Source organism: Gallinula chloropus (genome assembly GCF_964237585.1).
Source record: "Gallinula chloropus genome assembly, chromosome: 4".
In the NCBI taxonomy this organism is placed as follows: Eukaryota; Metazoa; Chordata; class Aves; order Gruiformes; family Rallidae; genus Gallinula; species Gallinula chloropus.
Genome location: NC_140088.1, coordinates 23749729 through 23771312, shown reverse-complemented (window position 1 = coordinate 23771312; position 21584 = coordinate 23749729). Strand labels below are relative to the sequence as shown.

General features: G+C 38.2%; 1 protein-coding gene across 2 annotated transcripts in view; it reads left to right on the top strand.

Annotated features, from left to right (window-relative positions):
* CARS1 (cysteinyl-tRNA synthetase 1) overlaps positions 1 to 16817 on the top strand; it is a gene marked incomplete at its 5' end in the record, with an annotated part of 34063 nt that extends 17246 nt beyond the window's left edge. For both annotated transcript variants that reach the window (XM_084263049.1, XM_084263048.1), the window contains 10 exons: positions 113 to 216; positions 1159 to 1256; positions 2729 to 2918; positions 3423 to 3491; positions 6255 to 6336; positions 10820 to 10900; positions 11283 to 11350; positions 12988 to 13047; positions 14294 to 14377; positions 15369 to 16817. In XM_084263049.1, coding sequence (XP_084119175.1) covers positions 113 to 216; positions 1159 to 1256; positions 2729 to 2918; positions 3423 to 3491; positions 6255 to 6336; positions 10820 to 10900; positions 11283 to 11350; positions 12988 to 13047; positions 14294 to 14377; positions 15369 to 15503 — 971 coding nt within the window. In that variant the 3' untranslated portion in view covers positions 15504 to 16817. The remainder of the gene's footprint in view (positions 1 to 112; positions 217 to 1158; positions 1257 to 2728; positions 2919 to 3422; positions 3492 to 6254; positions 6337 to 10819; positions 10901 to 11282; positions 11351 to 12987; positions 13048 to 14293; positions 14378 to 15368) is intronic.
* Positions 16818 to 21584: the final 4767 nt, after the last annotated feature.

Here is a 21584-nt window from a genome sequence, read left to right as displayed (position 1 = left end):
GGTAGGTGTATTGATACTAAGAATATTAAAAGTTATGTTCTTAGCTACTGCAGTATTGGCCATAAAAATACTTTATGATTGTTTTCCTTGTTTACTTTGAAACTCCTAATAGCACGACAGTTACGGTTGGCCTTCCTCATGCACTCTTGGAAGGATACACTGGATTATTCAAATAATACCATGGAGTCAGCTATTCAGTATGAGAAGTTTATGAATGTAAGTAAGCTTTCTGTTCCTCTTTAAGCTCTCTAAGCTTTGTGTTGTCACACATGTTTCAGGGAATAGAACCTAATTATGTATAGGTCATATCCACAGACTGAGTTTGCCTTCTGAATTCATCAGGTAGGATGTCACAGTATTTGTTTAGCTACCATTGAACATTCAAGTCATGTAAATTCCTGCAGCTGGGTGCTGTCTCCAAGTTTTGACATCTCTGAGCAGCTTGGCAATGACATGCAAGATTAGTTTCGCAGTTCAGCTTGCTTATAGTCCAACAGACTCTCATAACATGTTTACCAGAACAGACCTTACAAAAATACAGCCAAAGGGGAAGAGGAAGTGTCATTCTTACATTGTCTCATCACCACAAACATTGAGCATTTGGCATCAGGCACAGTTCTTCCCCCTGCTTGGTTGAGGTGTGACTTAAACCACATTTCCCACAAGGAGGCTGTACAGCATTTTGAGATTGTTGTTCTTGGTCTCTCCAGCTGAAACCACTGCTTTTTTTTATGGCAACTGTTTTGTTTTGGCCGCAGAACAAGTGACCATGACTTTTTGCCAAGCTGGATAGCCACATAAAATAGGCCCTCCCTATAATGCCATTTTTATTCCTCAGCTTCCATTGCTGGCAGCACACTTAAAAATCTGCCATAAGAACTCTTGCCTAAACTTTTTTTAAATGGTATTGCATTTGAGCAACTTAGAGTGTCATCATGTATCATTTAGTGGCAGAGTCAAGAAATAGAACTGAATTACAGTCCAACTGTGGTTTTTATAGTGTTACACAAAATGTGTGACAGACATTCTGTAGATCCTGGTTAAAACAGTGTTGAAACCATAAACTTTACAAGACTAATTAAGAAATAATGCTTTTCTATACTAAATACTGGTTGTTTCTAATCTGAACTGATTTTCAGCTGTATTCTTCTTTTATAGGAGTTCTTTTTAAATGTGAAGGATATCCTTCGAGCTCCCGCTGATGTGACAGGCCAGTTTCAGAAATGGGAAAATCCGGAAGTAGAGCTGAACAAGAAGTGAGTGGAGTAGTCATTGTGTAGCTAAATTTATTTTCCTTTTGAAAATGATTTATTATGTATATAGTGATATATTTATGTTTGTAGCATTTCCACTGAGTATTGCAACTCTCTGCAAGCTAGTGAACTTAATCTGGTAACAGCTCTTTAAAGTATGGATGAACTTGTTAATTTGTGTGAACTATGCTGGCATGCCTCATCACCCTTTTTGTGAAGGGACCCAGAGCTCTTTTATTAGATAGTGGCCAATTTCTTCACAACCTGAAATAGTGTTCTCTTATCTGAGAAGTGACTGATAATTCACAGTGGTCACAACTGTGTATTTACGTATTTACCCGTATTTACGGGTTTCAAAGTGCAGGGATCAAACTGAGTCAAACAGAAGTCAAATGATCTGACTAAGAGCACTAAAGGTCACAGTGCCAATGTTTGAAAATGTCTTATTGAGACAGCGCTATCACTACTGTACTCTTTCACTTTTATAGCAAAACTACGGTACTGTTTGTAATATGAACAGCTTCCCATATGACTTCTATTATTAGTGAAATTTAAAATAGAAGCATCTTATGTTGCAGTACTAAAATTGTTTCTAGTTCAGTTCACTGTTGTGGGCTGAAATTTTCATCTTCAACTTGAGGTTGGTAGAAATGGCTTTTTTTTATTTTAAAGGGGGTAGATACTAAGATAACAAAAGGAGTGGGAGGGACAGAAGATATCCTTTGTGCATATTTGGTTTTGTCTCTTTTCTCTACCACTTCAGGTTGCCCAGAGAAGTTGTGGCTGCCCTCTACCTGGCAGTGTTAAAGGCCAGGTTGGATAGGGTTTTGGGCAGCCTCTAGAGGAGGGTGTCCCTGCCCATAGCAGGGGGTTGGAACTAGATAATCTTGAAGGTCCCTTCCAACCCAAACTATTCTACAGTTCTCTCTGGAAAATGTATGCTGTTTGAAATAGTAGTACCCCTTGTGTGATGAAATGGTAGTTAGGATATTGTGTTACTTGTTATGCCTATTTATGAAGATTACATTTATTCCTTGTATCTGCTTGTAACAGCTTCATACCACTTTATTTTGTTAACATCCAAATTGGAAAGATACTAAACTAAAGTACTTGGCTGGGATACATAGGGATAGGACAGCAATACTTTAAAAAAAAAAAAGCACAAGAAAGTACTAAATGAGGAATTTATACTGCTTTTAAAGACTAGTATGAAAAGGTCAGTTACTGAAAAAGTGTTAGATATATTTTGTTTGGAGAGTTATTGCTAATTAGATTACCCTGCCTGCCTTTGTCCGTAGCAGCTTTGTGGTAATGCCTTGTTCTTGCTCATCTGTTTTTCCTTCAAATATCAACTATAATCAAGAAAAGTTTATCTCAATGTTAGGTCCCCTAACTCTTCTAACAGAAGCTCTTCAGAGCAGGTTGCAGGTACTTTTAACATCAATAGTAAAAAACATAAATTCTTTTCTTCTTAGTTTTTACGACAGGAAGGCAGCAGTTCACGAAGCACTGTGTGACAATATTGACACTCGCTCTGTCTTAGAAGAAATGCGTGCGTTAGTCAGTCAGAGTAACTCCTATATTGCTGCAAAGAAATCTTCCAGACAAATGCCAAACAGACTTCTTTTAGAAAACATCAGTTCCTATCTCACTCAAATGCTAAAGGTATGTAATAGCAAGTTGTAATGTTGCTATTGCACTGTGCAATTATAATAACTGTTATATTTTTTAAGTATGTAGGGATCTGTATTGTCTTTGTTTAAATTTTCTAGGAAGCTAGAGATCTTCCATATATGCCCCAACCAAGACAACCCCAGACTGCAGAGTGTGCTGCAGTGGGAATAATTTGGAATCCTCTATGTTACGTTAAAATTTCAGTTAATGTTTTGTTGAATAGTGGAAAGCCCCTAATACATGCAAGGAAAATGAGTAGAAAAAAATATGAAGTAAGACTGTAAAGTATGACAGCTTTACAGCTAAATCCGAAAGCCAATACTTAGTATGCTGTATCAATTAAAAACTAAAACATCATCTTATTAGAGCAGTGAATTGTGGGTTAAATGAAGAACTAGGTGGCTTCAAAATCTAGTACATGTGATTTTGCTTACTTTTCACATACCTGTGACTTGATGTATACAATCCATCTTTTTTTTTTTTTTGATTGACCAGATTTTTGGTGCCATAGAAAGTGATGACGCAATTGGTTTTCCTGTTGGAGGGAACAGTCAAAACATAAATGTAAGTGAAGGACAAAGTACACAATACAAAATTACTCTGTGTCCTTTGAAAGCCTTAGATAAAGTGATTACATTACTGATATGTAGATGTTTTTAATATTTGAATCTGAAGTAATTACCTGACTTAGAAAGCAGGACTTTTCTTTTATAACAGTTGGGGTTTTTTATAGGTTTGTTTGACTTAATGACAGACAAATTGTATAGCAACCAGAAAAATAATTATCTTGTCTTCTGAATGATGAGGCTGTTTAAGAAACCACATGTTAACTACAGACAGCACATGCTACGGTCTTAAGACTCATTGCAAGTATTTATATGTTAAGTAGTTTCAAAAATATAATTACACTGATTAAACTTCCTCGTGGTACACCAAAAACCAGCCTGGAGGCAGCTGGAGTTTTATCCACATTTCAATCTTTTTTTTCTGGTCTCAGTCATAGCCACAGCTTCTGTCTGGCTTTTGAAGGCTGTTTTGCTTCAGTCATCCAGGAAAGAGATGTGCTGTGATGCAGAATTCTTCTGGAAATACTTGGGGAATACCTGATGAAAAGTGCTGATGGGCTTGTGTAATAACAGTAATCTTTTGTGATGCTGGCAGAAGAAATAACTCCATATGAAAGCTATTAACTTTGCTCTCTTTGTTCATGTGAAAAATTTGACATGGACAAATTGGTGCTGCTTTTCCAGTTATTTTTCTGTATTCAAAGGTGTCACCAGATGTTTTTCTGTTCCTCCTTAGGAGGAATAATGAAAACATTTGTGGTGTAAAAAAAAGCCAAAGGTTTTATTCATCAAAGTAAGAGGAAAGATAGCTTGTGGTTGAAAAATGTGCATAAACACTCATCTGATGATTGCCCATGCAAATATTTACATTACTGTGCTGTGGAAGTCTCCCATAATGACAGAAGGATAAGAAAGAAGATGCTCAGTATTCCATACCAACCCCCCCCCCCCCCAATAGTGCATTTTAATTTAGCTCCGAATTTGAATTTCAGAAGAAAGGCAGCATCTTCACACTTTCTTTTTAGCGAAAATGAAAATTAAATTTGTATTTAGCACTCCATTCAGGCAGTGTGTACAACAGATATGCTTTATGGAAGGATTGGCAATAGCTTGGAACAAGAACCTAAGTCCTTTCACGCCTTTAAAGGAGTTGTCAAGGGTAGTAGAGTCAGAACAATCATGTGCTAACACCTGCTATACACAGGTTTCTTCACAGGAATAAACTTTTTTAATCACCTAAGTCAGTAGTGGTTTTAAGCATTATAATACAAAGATGTGTAGTATCACAAATGTTTTGGCTGTTCCACGGAATATTATACCCTTTTTCAATTTCCTTGGCAAAAATGACCAGGTGAAAACATTCTCATTAATTATAAAAGCCTGAGAATCGGGCCTATTGTTTGTCTAAATTAGAGACAAAAGAACCAATAGAGTCATTATCCCAGAAAAGAAAAAGAAAAAAGCGAGGAGCATAATCCTCTTCAAAATCTCTGAAAGAACAACTAGTAATTATCATGGTTCAGTAATTTAATTGAAAGTGAATAGAAGAGATTTGAGGTCAGAAAACCTCAAGTTCCATAGTTGCATTTGGAAAATGAATTAAGTGTTGCTGTCAGGTTAGTTATTCTGGAAATAAAAATGTTTCATCTTTAAATGACTGATAAAGTAGTGAAAGTGCTTTCCTGAAGCCACTTCATTTGCATATTAAACTAGTTTCAGTGCAGAGGGGGTAGTGGAGATGTGACTGGTACTCACTTTCCGGAGACTGTTCTTTGTGCCAAACTTGTCAGCACAGGTTCCAGTTGTGGCTCTGGAAGCACAGTATTCACATTTATGAAAGGCTTTGAAGGAGCCCCTCAGGTCCATTCACATGGGCATTTTTAGAGCATAATAGACTATCTCATCTGTTAATTTTTAACAGATGGGAAAGACACATGGAAACTGTAGGTGAAACAAGTGTACAGTGGTTTTTTTGGTTTTTTTTTCTCTGTCCCCCCATTCTCCAAAGTAATAAAACCTTTAATTTTAGCAGTCCCCTACGTGCCTGGCTTCTCCTCATGGGATTCCAGAGAAGTGTTGGCAGACAGCACAGATCTCTAGTTGTTTTTATAATTGTTCACTGCCATCCACTAAATTTTTGCTGTTACTGTTCACTCATATTGACAATACGATTCTCAGGACTCTTTCTTTGAGCTTTCATGAGCAGCATTTTCTTACATCTGAAATAACTCAATAGTAATCTCTCCCCAGTTTTTGTGGGGGAGGGAGTCATGTGAGGAATACAGATGACTGTGCTGTATTGGAGATGCATACAATTAGCATAAGCTAACATCTGAGGAACAGATCTATAGTCTAATGAAAATAAGTCTTAACATCAGTTTCATCTGGTATTATGCCTGACAAGCACATAACATGAAGGGGCAAATTCATCTGGGTGCTGTGTTTATCCCTGTGCTACATTACAGTTAGCTGCACTGTAGCATAACCCTGTGAACTGGTGTATGTGTAACGGAAAGGAGACGAAAAAGGAATCGGGAGAGTCAGAACTTCTCAAGTTTATTTTATCTGCACGAAAGAAAAAATGACAGTTAATGAAAATTACCATCTTTCCTTTGATATCAGTATAGCAATGACAAATATTTATTGATGCAGATATGCCCTGAGGGTCAAATTCCATCCACCAGCACATAAACATGAAATAGGTGAGAACATGTTTTTTATCTAAATGATTATTTGCTAACTAGAAATAATTATCCTGCAGATTGAATCCACAGTGATGCCATACCTACAGGTCCTTTCCGAGTTCAGAGAAGGAGTGCGACAAATTGCCAGAGAGAAGAAAGGTGAGTGTTCATTTTTCCCTGTATTGTTGTACGTGAGACTTAGAGGTCATAGATATCAAATGGGGAGGAGTGATCCAGCTGATACAGTATGTGTTTGCTGAGAGGATAAATGTAAGGCATCCTTAAATCGGAGCTGGTTTTGAATATCTGCATCTCTGCTACCTGTCTCTAATTTGGGAATCTTTAATAGGTTGCTAAACTCATTCTCTTTTAATTTGATAAAGAATCTAAAAACTCTGGAGTGATGAGAACTGTCGTTTCTCTAGATTAGGGAATTCCCTGATTTCTAGGTATGAAAATACCCATGAGGTCTTCCCTTAAGGAGCTTGGGTTCTCTTCAGAGTGTAGATTGCTACACAATAATACTGTCTGTGTTTAAATAGCCTGAGATGTTTGTTCTTACTTGTTAGCACAGCTGCAATTGTAGCTCCCCTGATAGTACTTGAGTGCTCTCTTTGGAGAATTCATTTGGGGGTTCTTTTGGGCCCTCCTTTTTCTCCCCTCCTGAAAAGTTTTGATCATGCTGTTTGTTGGCAACAGAACTATATAGTGTTAAAAAGGTTTTTCTATTAAAGTCCTCTTTGATTTTACTTTGATTAGTGCCTGATAGAGCTTTTACTATTTTCTGTTGTTCCCTGTGGAATTTTATATGTCTTCAATATGTATTTGATTCTTGTTTTCCTTAAAACTTTTTTACACTGAGATTTGTACTTGAAGATAAGATAGGGTATTTTTAATATATATGTAAATAACTCATATATTATACAGAGGTATAAAATCACTTGTAGCGTCTGGTTGATAACCTATTCAGCTGGCAAGGAAGCTGAACCCTAATTCTGCTGGTTTGAATTCTCCTAAGGGGTAGTAAGTTTACCTTAAAAGCACAAAACCGTATTTGTTAATGTGACTACTCAGCAACTACTGTAAAACTTCTATAGGCCTAATTGATGCTGGAAAAATAGGCTTATAAATTCCAGAGGCAAGTACTTTCTGTAATTTGAATTAATTAAGTTTGTGTGTATATCCTCAGCCAAAAATGTTGCCTTTTGTTCTTTCAATATTTAACATAAATACTCACTTTATATGAGGCTTTTTTTTTCCCCCTTGCTCTCTGTTGGTTGAGCTAAAGTGATCCTCACTCTTTAATGGTGGCAAGATTTAAATATCATGGGGTTTCTTATAGATAATTTTTAGAATGTACTTGGTGCTAGACTGCTAACTGGCACTTGAGTTTCTCTGTTTGGAAGGTATTGATTTAGGTGTTTTTTTTTATCTGAAATTAATTGGGCAGTAAGAGTAAACTGGATCCAGTTGCTATTTGGTTGGGGTATGGAGCAGTTACAGCACTCTGCAGTTTGACCAGGGAGGCACTGTTCATTTAAGTTTTTGGTATATGGAAGCTGAGTGGTGGTTGGCAGGACCCACACTGACATGCTACTGATTTGTTTCCCTGTACCCATTAAATTCATGCTTGCAGGAAGTGTTAAATTACTGTAAAAGCTGTTCTGATTAATGGCTGGGGATATTGCCTCTACATGGTTCTAAGCAAAGAGAGTTTGCCCATTGTAACCTGATGCTGGCAGGATGGTGTTAAGACTAATTAACATGATCTGTATTGCTTTAAGTATTCCTAGAGTTTAAATAAAAACTATGCTGCTTCTCTAAAGCCTGCAGAGTACTAGAAATGCCCTCATACACATACATACAACTCTTAAAAATGTATCTATATTTACAAAACTTTTCAGAGAATAGCTGTTTGTAAAACTGTTTCCCCATAAGAATGTATATACCCTAAAAAATTATCATATTCCAGACCAGCTAATGTTTAAACATGTTAATAAAATAAATCCTCTATTTTATAAGCTTATTAATATGCAAAGTGGAGACCTGCACTGATTATTTGCTGTTGAGTCTTGACTTAATTTGTCATTATATCTAGCAATGATGGTAAACAGGAAAAGGCTGTGCTTGCTGTACAAGGGAAAGAAATGCAGAAAGCCTCTGCAGAAGGCACATCAGTGATTGTTGGTCAGAGCATCTCTATTGTGCATTCTGATATTTTACTTGAGTAAAATTGTACTTGACCAACTGCAGAGACCCCATATCATTTCTCTCTGCAAGGATGGACAGTGCAGCAGATCTGTGCTTTAGTGCAGCCCTGATGCTTGGGAAGAATTATTATTAGTAACGAACTGTTATTCAGATGTTCAAACTGTAGCAAGTCTGTAATTGCTGGCTACTTACCTCAGGACATGGGCTTTAATTGACTGCCCTGTGGTAAAGGTGTCCATGCCCAAACTCTGCCTGCATCTTCATTTCCTGCCGCAGGAAATGTGCAGGAACAGGTGCCATGTGGTAAGTTGCTTTAAGATGCTTCTAGGGACACAGTGGGATACCCTCTGCACTCTTCCTAATGTATCATGAGTGGACAAGACCTGGTACAAACTTATTCATTGTAACTGTGCCTGTTCTTGTCTTTTGCTGCCAATCCTAATATCCAGTGTCCTCATGATGTTAAGATGTTCCTTTTCCTTCCCATCAGTGTTCCCATTCACAACAGCACATTTACTTCAGACCTGAGACTTTGGCTTGAAATTCACAGAAAATGTGAAAAGGTTTGGGAAACAGTCACAGGCTCAAGGACTTCCTTGCTGCCGCGGTGGTCAGGGGCACTAGTGATAAGACACTATCACACTGGTTTCCTGATCACTCAGTGAGGAGAAAGGCTGTCATCTTGGGGCAGCCCACAAACGCCCCCCTACCCAGTCCCTAAACGTCTTTGCGCTGGAAGTACCATATGCAAAGAACAGGCACATTTCAGCCCTAAGAAGCACCGTGCTGCTTGCTCTGGATGACAGAGGATTGATAAGAGGATGTGTCCTTTCATAAATAATACATGTCTTGTTATACATTTCTCCTTATCATCTACCTTGATGGATTTCTTCTTAAACTTTCAATTATTCATGATTTCAGATAAGTAAATATTTAATAACCAGGCAGACGCTGTTTTATTGAATAAGCAGCAGGTTTATCTGATAGATCCTAGATATGAGATGTGTAATTCCTTTGCCTAATTTAGAATCGGCACCTTTTAGTGTTAACAGCCAGTGGGGTAATCTTACCCCTTGTTTATCTTAATGGCTTATTTAGAGTTACATCAAACATGAATGCGGTTCACTGTGTCTGCTCTGGATCAAGAAAAATAACAACTTGGTTCACAGAAGACAAAAGAGCTTCTATAAAATGCAATGCTTTCCTGTACAGAGACAGAGTCGCAGAACACCACCATGCAATGAAACAGGGTGGCTGTTCCTTTCAACAGCATTAGGATAGTCAGTGCTCTGTTCACTGTTCAGCTCTGTGGGGCACTAAGAATTACGGGTGAGATGAAGGCTCAGGAATGGCACTTGTATCTACTGATACGTGCAGTGTTTAGTACAGGATCTGGATGGTAGATTCTACTACCAGAATTACCTTTGACAGCCCTATTACTTCTTAGGTTTAACCAGCTGAGAATTGCTGAAAGGGAGAGCACTTATTATAAGCACATGGTAACATCTAACCCAAATATCGTATCTTCACATGTGGCAAAAGTTCCCTCCTAAATACAATACTGTATATAAAAAATACTACTCAAGTTCACAACACACTGGGTTTTCTTGGTGCATTTAGTTCCTTTTAACTGTTCTGCTCGTTCTCAGCTGATAAAATTTCTTATCCAAGTAGATATGTTGTATGAAGGTTTATTTTCCTAACACGTGATAGCATCTATTTTGCTAAGTTTTGAGTTCTTAACCATTTCTGTCATCAAAGGCTCCTTGATAAGTTTGCAAGGAAAAAAAAAATCAACAAAAGTTAGTTGCGGTGTCTTGATCACCATCCAGAAAGCCAAATCAGAATTCTCTGTTCTGCTGCAACTGGCTTGCTTGGAAAAAAACTGCTCAGTCAGTCTAGGTGATAAATAGAACTATTTGTCAAAACACATGAAGTTTGGATTGCAGTTGCTCTGACAAACCTATGTGTGTTTATCAAAACAACAAAAACATAGTCCTTCAAAGGCACTGTTGGATGTAGCACAGGATATGTTAAATAGTGATTTTTCTAAAATAGAGTTCTTGACCCTTACTGGAAATACTATAGCAACCATTAGGGTCTTCCTCAGTCATATACCCTGCCAGAATTGCTGCATCATTCCAAAATTGCCTTGGATTTTCTTTCTGTTGCCCCTCAGGAACAATGAGAATATCTTGGAAGGAAAAAATTAATTAATTTCAAGTCCATGCAAAGAAACATGCTGCTTCTCAGTGTAGTTGAAAGAAGGCAAAACTTACTTAAAAGGTTTATCACTTCAAACCAGAAAAAACCCTCTCTCTGACTTGTGTGAGAAAGTGGCAATTGCTTAATAGTATTTAAATAACTGTGTAGTGGGACAGAAGATTTCACCAAATCTTGTTTCACTAAAAGTACTTTTCCTGCTCTGTAGTAACTGAAGTTCTGCAGTTGAGTGATGCTCTTCGAGATGACATCCTTCCTGAACTTGGTGTTCGATTTGAAGATCATGAAGGTACACACTTATGTCTCTCAACTTTTTAGGTAGCTGGTTTTTATAATTTTAATGTTTTCAGAAGAACTGGGAAAAGAACCTGTCAAAACAAATCTGGAATAATCCAACAAACTCAAGCACTGCAATATAGCATGTCACATTCCTGATGTAGGAATATGTATCATAGAACTGTATCCTGGAATATATGTATAGAATAATTTACAGAAAAAAGTTTACATTGCAGGGGTTTTTATCTTTTTATATAGAACCTAATTCCTTAGTCACTTTTGAGTAGCTAGTTGTATTTGCATTCAGCTTGAAAGAAGAAAACAGTACTCACAGGGGGAATTCATTTGGCTTTGATTATTCAAGCATTAGAATTCATCTAGTTTTGCTTCTTTAGGACTTCCAACTGTGGTTAAATTAGTGGATAAGGACACATTGTTGAAAGAAAGAGAAGAAAAGAAAAAGGTAATTATTTTAAGCATTGTATATGTTTTAAATTTAAAGTAATATATAGGCTATGGATACCTTTTGTTTCTTTGATAATTTGTAAGAAAAATCTCAACCGACTAGCAACAAGGAAAATAACATAAGAGAATTGATACTAAAATTTGAGTGGTGTTTAGGAAAAGGAGTTTTGAAACAGTAGCTTTTTGAAGACTTTTGTATGGGGCCTAATGAATACCTCTAAGTTTTTTTGTTTACTTTTTAAGATCTCCATGTAATTAAGGGATGCTGAGCATTGCATGCAAACAGCTTTATCTCTCTGGAAGAATTATTTCAAGGAGAAGCTAAACTGTACTTATTTTATCTGTATAAATGAAGCTGACGTTTTCCACCAAACTGGACTGCATTTCTCTGATATCTCTGGAGATATTCAAGGCCCCTCTGGATGCCTCCCTGTGCGAGACGTCCTAGGGACCTTGCTTTGGCAGGGGGTTGGACCCGATGATATCTTAAGGTCCCTTCTAACCCCTACGATTCTGTGATATATGAGCACTGGCTAAATCTTAACAAAGTATGGATGAGTGAGATATTCAGGGGGTGGAAGCAAGAATCCCTATGCTACTATATCCTAATTCACATGCACAAGGTTGCCCAGAGATGTGGTAGACTGCTGCCCCATCCCAGAAACATTGAAGATCAAATTGGATGGGGCTCACTTAGTTGATGATGTCCCTGCTCTTTGAAGGGGCCTGGAGTAGATGATCTCTCAAGATCCCTTCCATGCCAAACTATTTTATGATTCTATGGTAAAGTCTCTGCAGAAACCCTCCTTTTGGCACTTCCTAGCATTAATACCTGACTTTGTAAAGTTTAAAAATAAAATTAATGTCTTAGAATTTTCTTATTTGATAAAAATTATCCCGACTAGAAATCTTTGGAAGACTTTCCAACATTTCTCCTTCTATGTAGATGATTTTATTAGAAAAGGAAGAAGTAAAATGTAGTTTCAGCCAATTCCAGGTGTTTTCAGCATAAAGACTTTTGAAGACAGTTTGTATATATAGCTGCTGGGTGCATCCTGCAGCTAGAGTGCATTTTCCCTGGAAACACTATTTCGCTCGATACTGGCAGAACCCTTGGAGAACTGATAGGTCTCTGCTAAGCAAGTGCAACATGAGATTTTTAATTTTTTTAAATGTTCATAAGTTGGCTAAATTTGGATAGTTGTTTCCCTAGGAACATCAAGGAATACAACTGCTTCTTGAGAAACTATAATGTCTTCACAGTTTGAGGCAAGAGCTTAAAATATGAGTGAAATACGGGCTTTTTTTAAAGTACTTTGCAAAACATTTTTCCCCATGAAATGGCAGGAGTATTTCTTTTTTAAGTATTCTTTCATATGTATCTACTTTGCATGCAAAATGCAATCAGTACAGTTAAAACTGGTTTAACTGAATAAAAGCAAATGAAATCAAAGTTTTACATTGGGAAGTATCAGACAATCCTAATTATAAGGCATAGTGTTTTTGCTGCAGGTCATACTGCCAGTAGTTCTGCCTGTAATTAGATATCCAGGGGAGCTAGCTGGCTCAGATTTTTAGAAAACAACCAAATGTACTAGTTAGTTACCTTTTGCTCATTAACGTTGCCTTTCATAGATTGAAGAGGAGAAAAAAAGGAAGAAAGAAGAAGCAGCCAGGAAAAAACAAGAGCAGGAGGTAAGCATTCAGATCCTTTTCATCTGGCTTTGAAAAAAAGTGTTAGCAGAAATAGTCACGTGCAGGAAAGATTACATTAGAACACAGGCTCTCTGCCCAGACTTCACTGGGCCCACATTTACTTTTTTTGTCCACCATTTCCTGCTCAGAATGACTTTGGCTTGCAGTTCAGATTTAAATATTCAGCTCCTATTATAGAGAAGCCATCTTTGAAAACACAACTAAAGGCTGCAAAAGCTTCTTAGAAGATCTTGTAGCACATATTTCAGTCTACAGACAGTATTAATTCTTTAATTGCCAAAGTAGTGCCTTACATGCCTGTTAGAGAAGATTTTGCTTGTCATTTATTTTCTTCCCTTTCCAGTGTTGTATGTGTGAAAACAGGGTGGTTTTTTTCTTTTTAGGATTCCACCTGTTCTCTATGATTTAACTCTGAAATGTAGTGATTTATAAAAACATATTTCTAGCTCTGTAGTAGGAATTGAGATAGCTAAAAGGTTTTATGCATTGCCTGAGGAGTGAACAGCCAAAGGAGATGAACTCATCTGAAGAAAAGAATGTTTGTCATGCTGATGACTCTTAATAGTACAGGAAATATGTTCCTGGGTTAAAACCTTTATAGAGCACTGTGTACAGAGAGAAAAACATAAATAGGATTTATCATCTACAAATTCCAGTAGCTTTTTTCATTCTTTCAAAGAGGTGATTCCCTTGCATTGGGCATAAATTACTTGGGAAGGATTCTGAAATGTGCTTGTTTACAGATAAGTGAAAGTTCAGTTTATTTTTGGTGCAATTACTTGCATCCAGATCCTGCTGTGACCTGCACAGAAACCTGTGCTTGTCAGGAGTAAATTGTTGATAAAGGTGAGTTAATTGCTGAATATTCTTTACTCATAGCAACTATTCACTTGTGTTTACACCCGAAATGACAAGAAATGGAATTAGCAAAAAGCAGATGTAGCTTTTGGAGTATAGAAGCAAGTTATATTGAGTTCCTGAATTACATCTATTTTATTAAGTGGTTCTCTACAGATTTAAAACATTCCCCCTGCCACCCCTGAATAAGTACAGCTAAGACTTACTGAGTAGTTCTTCACTGGAAGTTTCTTTTCACACAATAAATAATTGTGAATTAAATGTTTTTGATTTGCAAATTATATTCTACTTTTCCTTTTGCATATGTGACAGGTTGTCAATAATTAACTGTGATGCTAATGCAATTAATGCACGTTTTATGTTACAGGCAGCAAAACTGGCAAAAATGAAGATTCCACCACATGAAATGTTTAAATTGGAACATGACAAATACTCCATGTTTGATGAAAACGTAAGAGACTTTTTGTTCTATAGGGAGCGGTTTTCCTTCCCCAGTTGTACATACTCAGATGTATGTGTATGTAGCTGATTTTGTTCCAAAACCTCCAGGGCACTGCTGTTAATGTACTGGGAGGAGGGAAGGAGAGAAAGAAAAGGCAATATATTAATTTTATTGCACATACCTTCTATTAGGGAGCAAGGCTCTTTTAACTGTTAGCCAACACTTCCAGGGTATTTTCATTGCACACTGGTCTCCTTTGGCCCCTCTCATTGCACAGCAAAATTCCCTGTAGATATTGATGGTAGGAACATGTATGAAGTTTTTTTCACAGATCTGTTACCCTTTGGTAACGCAAGGAATTCACTAGAAAGTACCAACTCTGCCAGAACTGTCAGAGACACACCTTGTGCTTCCTTCTTGGTTCTGCCTACTGTTTTACTCTCCCCTGGCAAAGGATTTCTGAAGGGTCTGCACAGATTACTTTCCTCTTGATGGCTTTCCTTAGGGATAAAAGGTGTTATTTGGAAAACATAAAGTGCTTTTTGTTCAGCTCTTGATCCCAGACAAATAAGAATGGAAAGTGTAAATACTGAAAAATACCCCTGCAAGCCAAGGAGATGTCCCTAAAAAATGTGATGTTACTTTCTCCACTGAGACGGCAAACCTCTTCCTGCTTTTACTTTCAGCCTTGGATTCAATATGCTACTATAATTAAAAGTGGTCTCTTAGCCATCTATTTAGGGACTAATCATTATTCCCTTATCTGTAACCATTTTGAAGTTAGCTGTCTATGTGTCCCTTACTTAATACAGGCTAGGAAGGGAACATAACACAAATAGAAGTTAGCTGTCAAACTTCTAGGTGTCTAAAATTAGACAAGATGCACCCCTTCCAGACAGCTTGTCATTATCCCTATCTTATTAAAACATGACTTCATAAAGAGCAAAAGGAGTCCAGGAATTTATCTTAAATGTTATATTTTTTTTTTTTAATATCTCAGGGATTTCCCACCCATGATACTGAAGGCAAAGAACTCAGCAAAGGACAAATTAAGAAGCTAAAGAAACTTTATGAAGCTCAAGAAAAACTGTACAAGGAGTATCTACAAATGGTTCAAAATGGAAGTGCAAATTGAAAACAACAGGACTTGGTATTATTTTTTTGAAGGCAAGTGGGTCACCATGAAGAAGCGAGCGTACGCTGATGCTCACATTCCTGTTTACACTATACGGCCGCAACCTAAGAGACCTGTTTACGTGGGTTAATAATGTCATCTGGAAAGGCAATAAAATAGTAATTCTTAAAAAAAAACAACCTGTAAGAAGTTTCTTTGCAACAAGAATAACAGGTTGGATGGGTTTTGGTTCTGTTTGGGAAGATGCTGCTCAGTCAGCAAATTCACATAAGGCTTCTTGTTTATTGTAGCTTTGGTTAATTTGTCCTGCATACTGATCTCTTATGTAAAACCCACAGTAGCTTGCATTGTGGAATATGTCATGATCAACAAAACTTACTACTAAATGGGAGCTGAGTAATTGGTTCCTCGGTAAGAACAGTATTTTCCAGATGACTTTAGTATCTTTACATAAGCAGGAAAAACAGGGTAGTTCCACTATGATACTTTCTCTAGCTGCTGTTAAAAACTCTCATAAGTATACCCAGAACACTTTGCAGACTAGAGGCTGACAGTCCCTTTGTTGTAAAAGGAATGAGATCATTATCTTTGCTCAACCTGCAGTTGCAATGAAGACAAGTACAGGGCAAATGCACCTGCATTGAACAAACAGGTGGAAAGACATGAAGGGCTAATGGTGGAGGGTGGTTTGTTCCTGGAGCTAACCCTCCAAGGAATCAGGTAAGTACCTGATTACCCAAAGTACTCAGTGCCTAATTACCTGGTCAGAGCCAATGGGAATTAACAGGGGGTTTCTTACTGATACAGTTTGTGGATTGGCTTGCAATTAGGAAGTACAGATCTAAATTGCTTGTTACTTGAGACTGATGTTTTTAACTTATTCACTTTCAGGGTTAAATTGTTCTTTCTGATGTAGTATGGTCACTTTAGGGTATCTGCAAGGACAGTTCTCCGTTGCCTAATAATGCATTTCACTGGCAATAACTACTTCACGAAATCCTAAAAATATCTGGCCTATTTCACAACTGCATAGAACAACTAAGTGTTCAATATGCAGAACTATATTCATCTAGTATTCTTAAGCCTCAAGGTGAGTTGCAGAAGGTCATACTGTGATACCTCTGTTCTCTGAAGTTCATGTGAAAACCATTAGGCTAGGTTGCTTTCCTTACTTAAGAGTTAATGCACCCTTGCTTTATATTTTTATATTTATGTAACACATTTGGAGTACAGAAAGGTCTAGTATTTTTTTCTAGTTTGTCTGTATGTGCCATTGAAAACATAAGTAATGTTAAGGTCAGTAAAGCACATGCATCTTGTATGCAGAAAATAAAATCTGTTGTAAAGCACAAGTTGTACGTGACCTTTGCATGGTGGGAAAAATATAGAACCACAGAATGGTTTGGGCTGGAAGGGACCTTCAATATCACCTGGTTCAAACCCTGTGCCATGGGCAGGGACACTCTCCATTAGATCTGGTTGCTCGAAGCCACCTCCAACCTGGCCTTGAACACGTCCACAGCATAGACTTCATTGCCTTAACTACACTCTTGAATATGAACTACTTCTGCAGTTGCTACTCAATGTCAAACAGTGACAGTAATTTGCTTACAGAAATCCTTTTCTGGTGATCTGACTTAGCACTTGCTTAAATCTAGTTGGCATGTAACTATGGAGAAGACACTGTTAATCCATTGCTTGATTCTAGTTTCTGTATGATGGCTCCATGATAACATCCTGGCTTTCACACACACACAGTGTCTTTTCTTCTCCTGGTGTGTTTTAAGTAGAATCTCATTCAATTCCATGTTTGTTGACTACATCAGTGTAGATTTATTTTTTTTTTAGTGCCCTTTTCCCTTCCCAAATGCATCCATCTCTTTGCATAGATCATTGGAGATTTTCAGAGTCACATTCTCAAAAGGTTATCACCTACTTTTTCTGTATGCTTCCTACATGGACACACTGGTTCCTCCCTCATTTTAGTTTTTTTTAAATTCATAGTTAGTCTTGTCAGATAAGGTTTTCTGCTGTATCTAGTGCCCTGTTCAGGTCTTGTTCTACCTCTGAAATTATTTAGCTCATGTTTGCCATTTCTGTGTTTTGTCCAATTGTCAATTTCTTTTAAACTAAGATGATTTGAGAGAATCTTTATCCAAAATACCACTGCTGCTAAAGCCATCTTTGTCTTCTGCTACAGCAGAAACAGCATTCCTGTGTTTGAATTCTCTTTGAGCACAACCAAGAGTCACCTAAAATCACTGTGACTTTTTTTCATAGACATCATAAGGATCAGAGCCTTTGAAATCCTGTCCTCTTCAGGCTTACCTTGTGTCTTGGGTGATCATTGTTCTTCCACACAGCTACTTACTCTCCTCTGCTTTTTATAGTCCTTTGCTATCTAGTTTATGGATTTTTCAAAGTTGCCTTCTTAAGCTTGTCGCTTGACTCCTCCAGCAATAAAGCCCTCAAAACCTTCCCATAATTGAACTGGTCTTTCAGTTACAGTTTTCCTATCGTTTTCAGCTGTCTTTAGCAGTCAGCATTGTCAGCTAAGAAAATGTCTGCTTCATGATGCATCTGTGAGTTCATTGGCAGGCCTAAATATTTTCTATTAAAAAAAAAAAAGCACACAAATTGGCAGCTCCTCCTATAAAGAAGCTGCTAAAATATTTTCCTCTCCAAATAATAAAATCAGAGTAAACTAAAACCAGTATTTTGGGGTTTTGTTAGGTTTGGGGTTTTTTTTTACCCAAAAGCAGCAGGATAATAGTAAAAATGACCTTGGCTAAGTCAGAAAAATAGACTTAGTCTCCTAGAATTTGTAACAAAAAGCAAGCTCCAGAGCTACTACAGATTACTTACTTTTATTCTCTCTGCAACCACAATTTAGGAAAAAAAAAAAACCAAAACCACTATGCATAAAGTCCTGGTGAAGGAAAACCTGCTAGCAACCAAAGAATGCTGCAGCCAGGCGTGGATGGATGCTGCTTAAGATGACTTTCAGTGAAGGTGTGCCAATTGATCTGTGACATCACTGAAACACACAGCACGATAACTCTTCCCTGGCAATCCATCAAGGTGATACTTAAATGAATTCCACTGCACTTGCCTAGTGAGAGTGACCTGGCAGCCAGGAGAAAGGAAACCATCAGCAATGGTCTGCCTTCAGTGTCTTGTTTTATTTTAAAGTGTGCACGTATGCATGCACATGCTCGGGGAAGTCTAGCTGGAATGAGATGTTCTAAGCATTATTAAAATTAAAACCCTCATAGCTAATACTTGGTATTTTTCAGTATTTCAGTTTTCAGGAGCACCAACCTTGCGGTGGTCTGTACAACAGGTTTTTATTTCTTTTTTTTATTCTTTTTATAAAAAATAAAAGGAATTTATTCCGAGCTGGCAAGGCAAGGAAAAAGCATGCTGTTTCTGGTTTTAATTCTGCCTTGGCTGAAGGCCAAACTAGGCAGCAGCAAATTTTGTTTCTGTGTTTTGCTCAGTGTGCCTTTCAGCCCTTTTTAGTGTGAATATTCACATTAATGTCAAACACAACTCCTGCTCCCCTGCAGAGAACACCCATTCCTCCATCACTCAGTTTGTTCAGACACTGGTAGAAAAAAATCTGTGAATTGTTCGATCTCGTCTTGTTGCCACCAATCTTACTGCCACACATCATTAGTTGTAATGAGCACTTAATTACATTTATGAGAGTCTCTTTGACTTCTTTATCCTAATGTTTGTACTTGTTGTCCGCTCTTCCAGGAAGCCACTGATGCATTTTAGATGTGCAAATAAGCAAATCTCTGCCACATATAATACATACAGCTGCTGCTTCTACATTTTAAGGTGGTGGTAGATGTTGGACCAACTTCAGGTCCCTCTTTAATTACACAATTTCTGCCATACAAATATGGAAAAGGATTTCTACTCCTCTCTGTGATTTCACAGGGCAATTTCTATACAGGAGACCGTACCACATGCATAGTACTTAACATGTCTCCTGAGACAGAACAAATTAATTAAAAAGCACATTAGCTATTTAGTACCAGGACTCCACTTAGCAACGATCAAAGCTCTTCCTCCCCCTCCAGAAAAAGTCATTGACAAACTAAGTATCATCTCTCAAATTAGGTTGTGAATGTCTGGCATCTCCCGAAATGAGAGCAGTTTCCATTAATACCCACCCAAGGGCAGAAGTCAGGGACACGTTAATGCCAGTTACAGATCTCTGCCTAAGCTTTCTCTCCAGTGCCTAGTGCATCTGTTCAGCAGCTCTGCCGTAGTCCCTTCTCTTCATTTGGTTTTCCAAGCTCTCTTGTACACTAGGCTGGGTGTCTAAATCAAGCCAGGGTGATTCAGCAAGTATCTTTTTGCAGCTCTCTGCAGGGTAGGAGCACCTGACAGCAAGATGACTCCACAGATTGTGCCTTATCCACAATCCTAAAGTCTACCTCTGTGCTATGAGAGGTCGGACAACAGTCAGCAAAAATCCCTTATTGATCATAGGAGATGAATGCCTTTGGAGAGGGGCACTAAACATCCAAGGATGTAAAGTAATTGAAATGTATGTTTACTTTGTTATACATCAGTGCAGGAAGAGAGCCAAATAATTCCAGCACTCTGGGCCATTTCAAGGCTTTAATAATCGGTCCAGAAGAACCCAAATCTACTTGTACAAGAGCATCCCGATGTTAATTTAATTCACAGTTTGCAGCATTTCTGAGAACTACATCAACAAGACAGCAGCTACAACAGGGAGACAAAGTCTACCCATGCCACAGAAGATGCAGTAGTGCAACAAATAGTCTGAACAGAGCTGCAGTGTATTCCTGCAACAGCAGAAAGGCGCAGCTAGATCCCACACTCAAACTAAACCACCTACATCTTTGTAGGAGACAAAGATTGGAGTTTGTAATCCAAATGTCTTCTGGTAGAAAGGAGAAAAAGCTTTCAATATCATGGAGATAGACAGAAAAAGCTTAAAAGAATACTTGACAGATAAAAACCGGCAGTGAGAACAAAAGCATGAAGTAGGAATACTTTCAGATAAATCCTCCTAGAGTTCACCAAGCTCTTCTTAGAAGCCTGTGAATTAAGTGTAGCCACCATTATCAACAAAGTTGCCCCAAAGTAAGTATTTATGGAGGTATGAGGAAGACTGATGATGTTAGAAAAAGGACTGGTACAGAGACACAGGAAAAGAGTTGGAAGTAATAAAAAGAGGTGGAAGAACAACCTTCCACTGAGCACATCATCAGGCCCACCAAATCTGTGCAACTGACTCCATAACATCCTGCAGCTCTTCAGCAGTTTGTGTGTAATTCAACATAATCTTAAACAATTTCTTACTTAATCCTGTCGCTAAATCCCTAGAATAACGGAATCAATCCAACATTAAAGTATTGATTGTTAGTTAATAAATATTGGTCTCATAAGGACTGTGATCATAAATCCTAGTCATCTGTTACTGAAATCCAAGATTAACTTGCAGGAGAAAATCTTCAGAACAAGGGAATCAATCCACTGACACAATAGAGCCTTAGAGGTTCTTCCTGTTGAGTGAGACTACTAAAGCTCTCCAGTAGCTTCAAATGCTGAAATCGCGCTGTTCCTAACACAGCATCTGCTGCTTACCTGCCACCATACAAACAGCAGCCGCGCTGTTGAGGGGCGGTTTGTTTCTCCTTTACAGAAGAGGAAGTTCCACCCCTCTCTAGGCTGGGAAGCACTGCTGAAGGGCTAACACACGCGTTCTCAGAAAGGTGCTCACCCTGTAACGGTAAAAAGGGCTCTCTTCTTTTTTCTTTTTAAATAAGAAGCACTCAGCTCTTTACCTTTCAACTTGGAAAGCTGAGTATCATCCCTGCAGCCGGCATGGAGCGAGATCACACCGTTAACCTCGCTAACATGCAGCCCTTCGCACGCCTACCTGCCGGGGCAGCGAACCTCACGCTGCGGGCAGCAGACGGGCGCTGCCAACAGCTGGAGGAAGGGGAGAGCAGCACCCCCCGGCACCCAGCACGCCCCGGCGGCTGCGTCTCCCGGCCCCCGGCCCCGGTTATCTTAACGGCAAACCCGGGG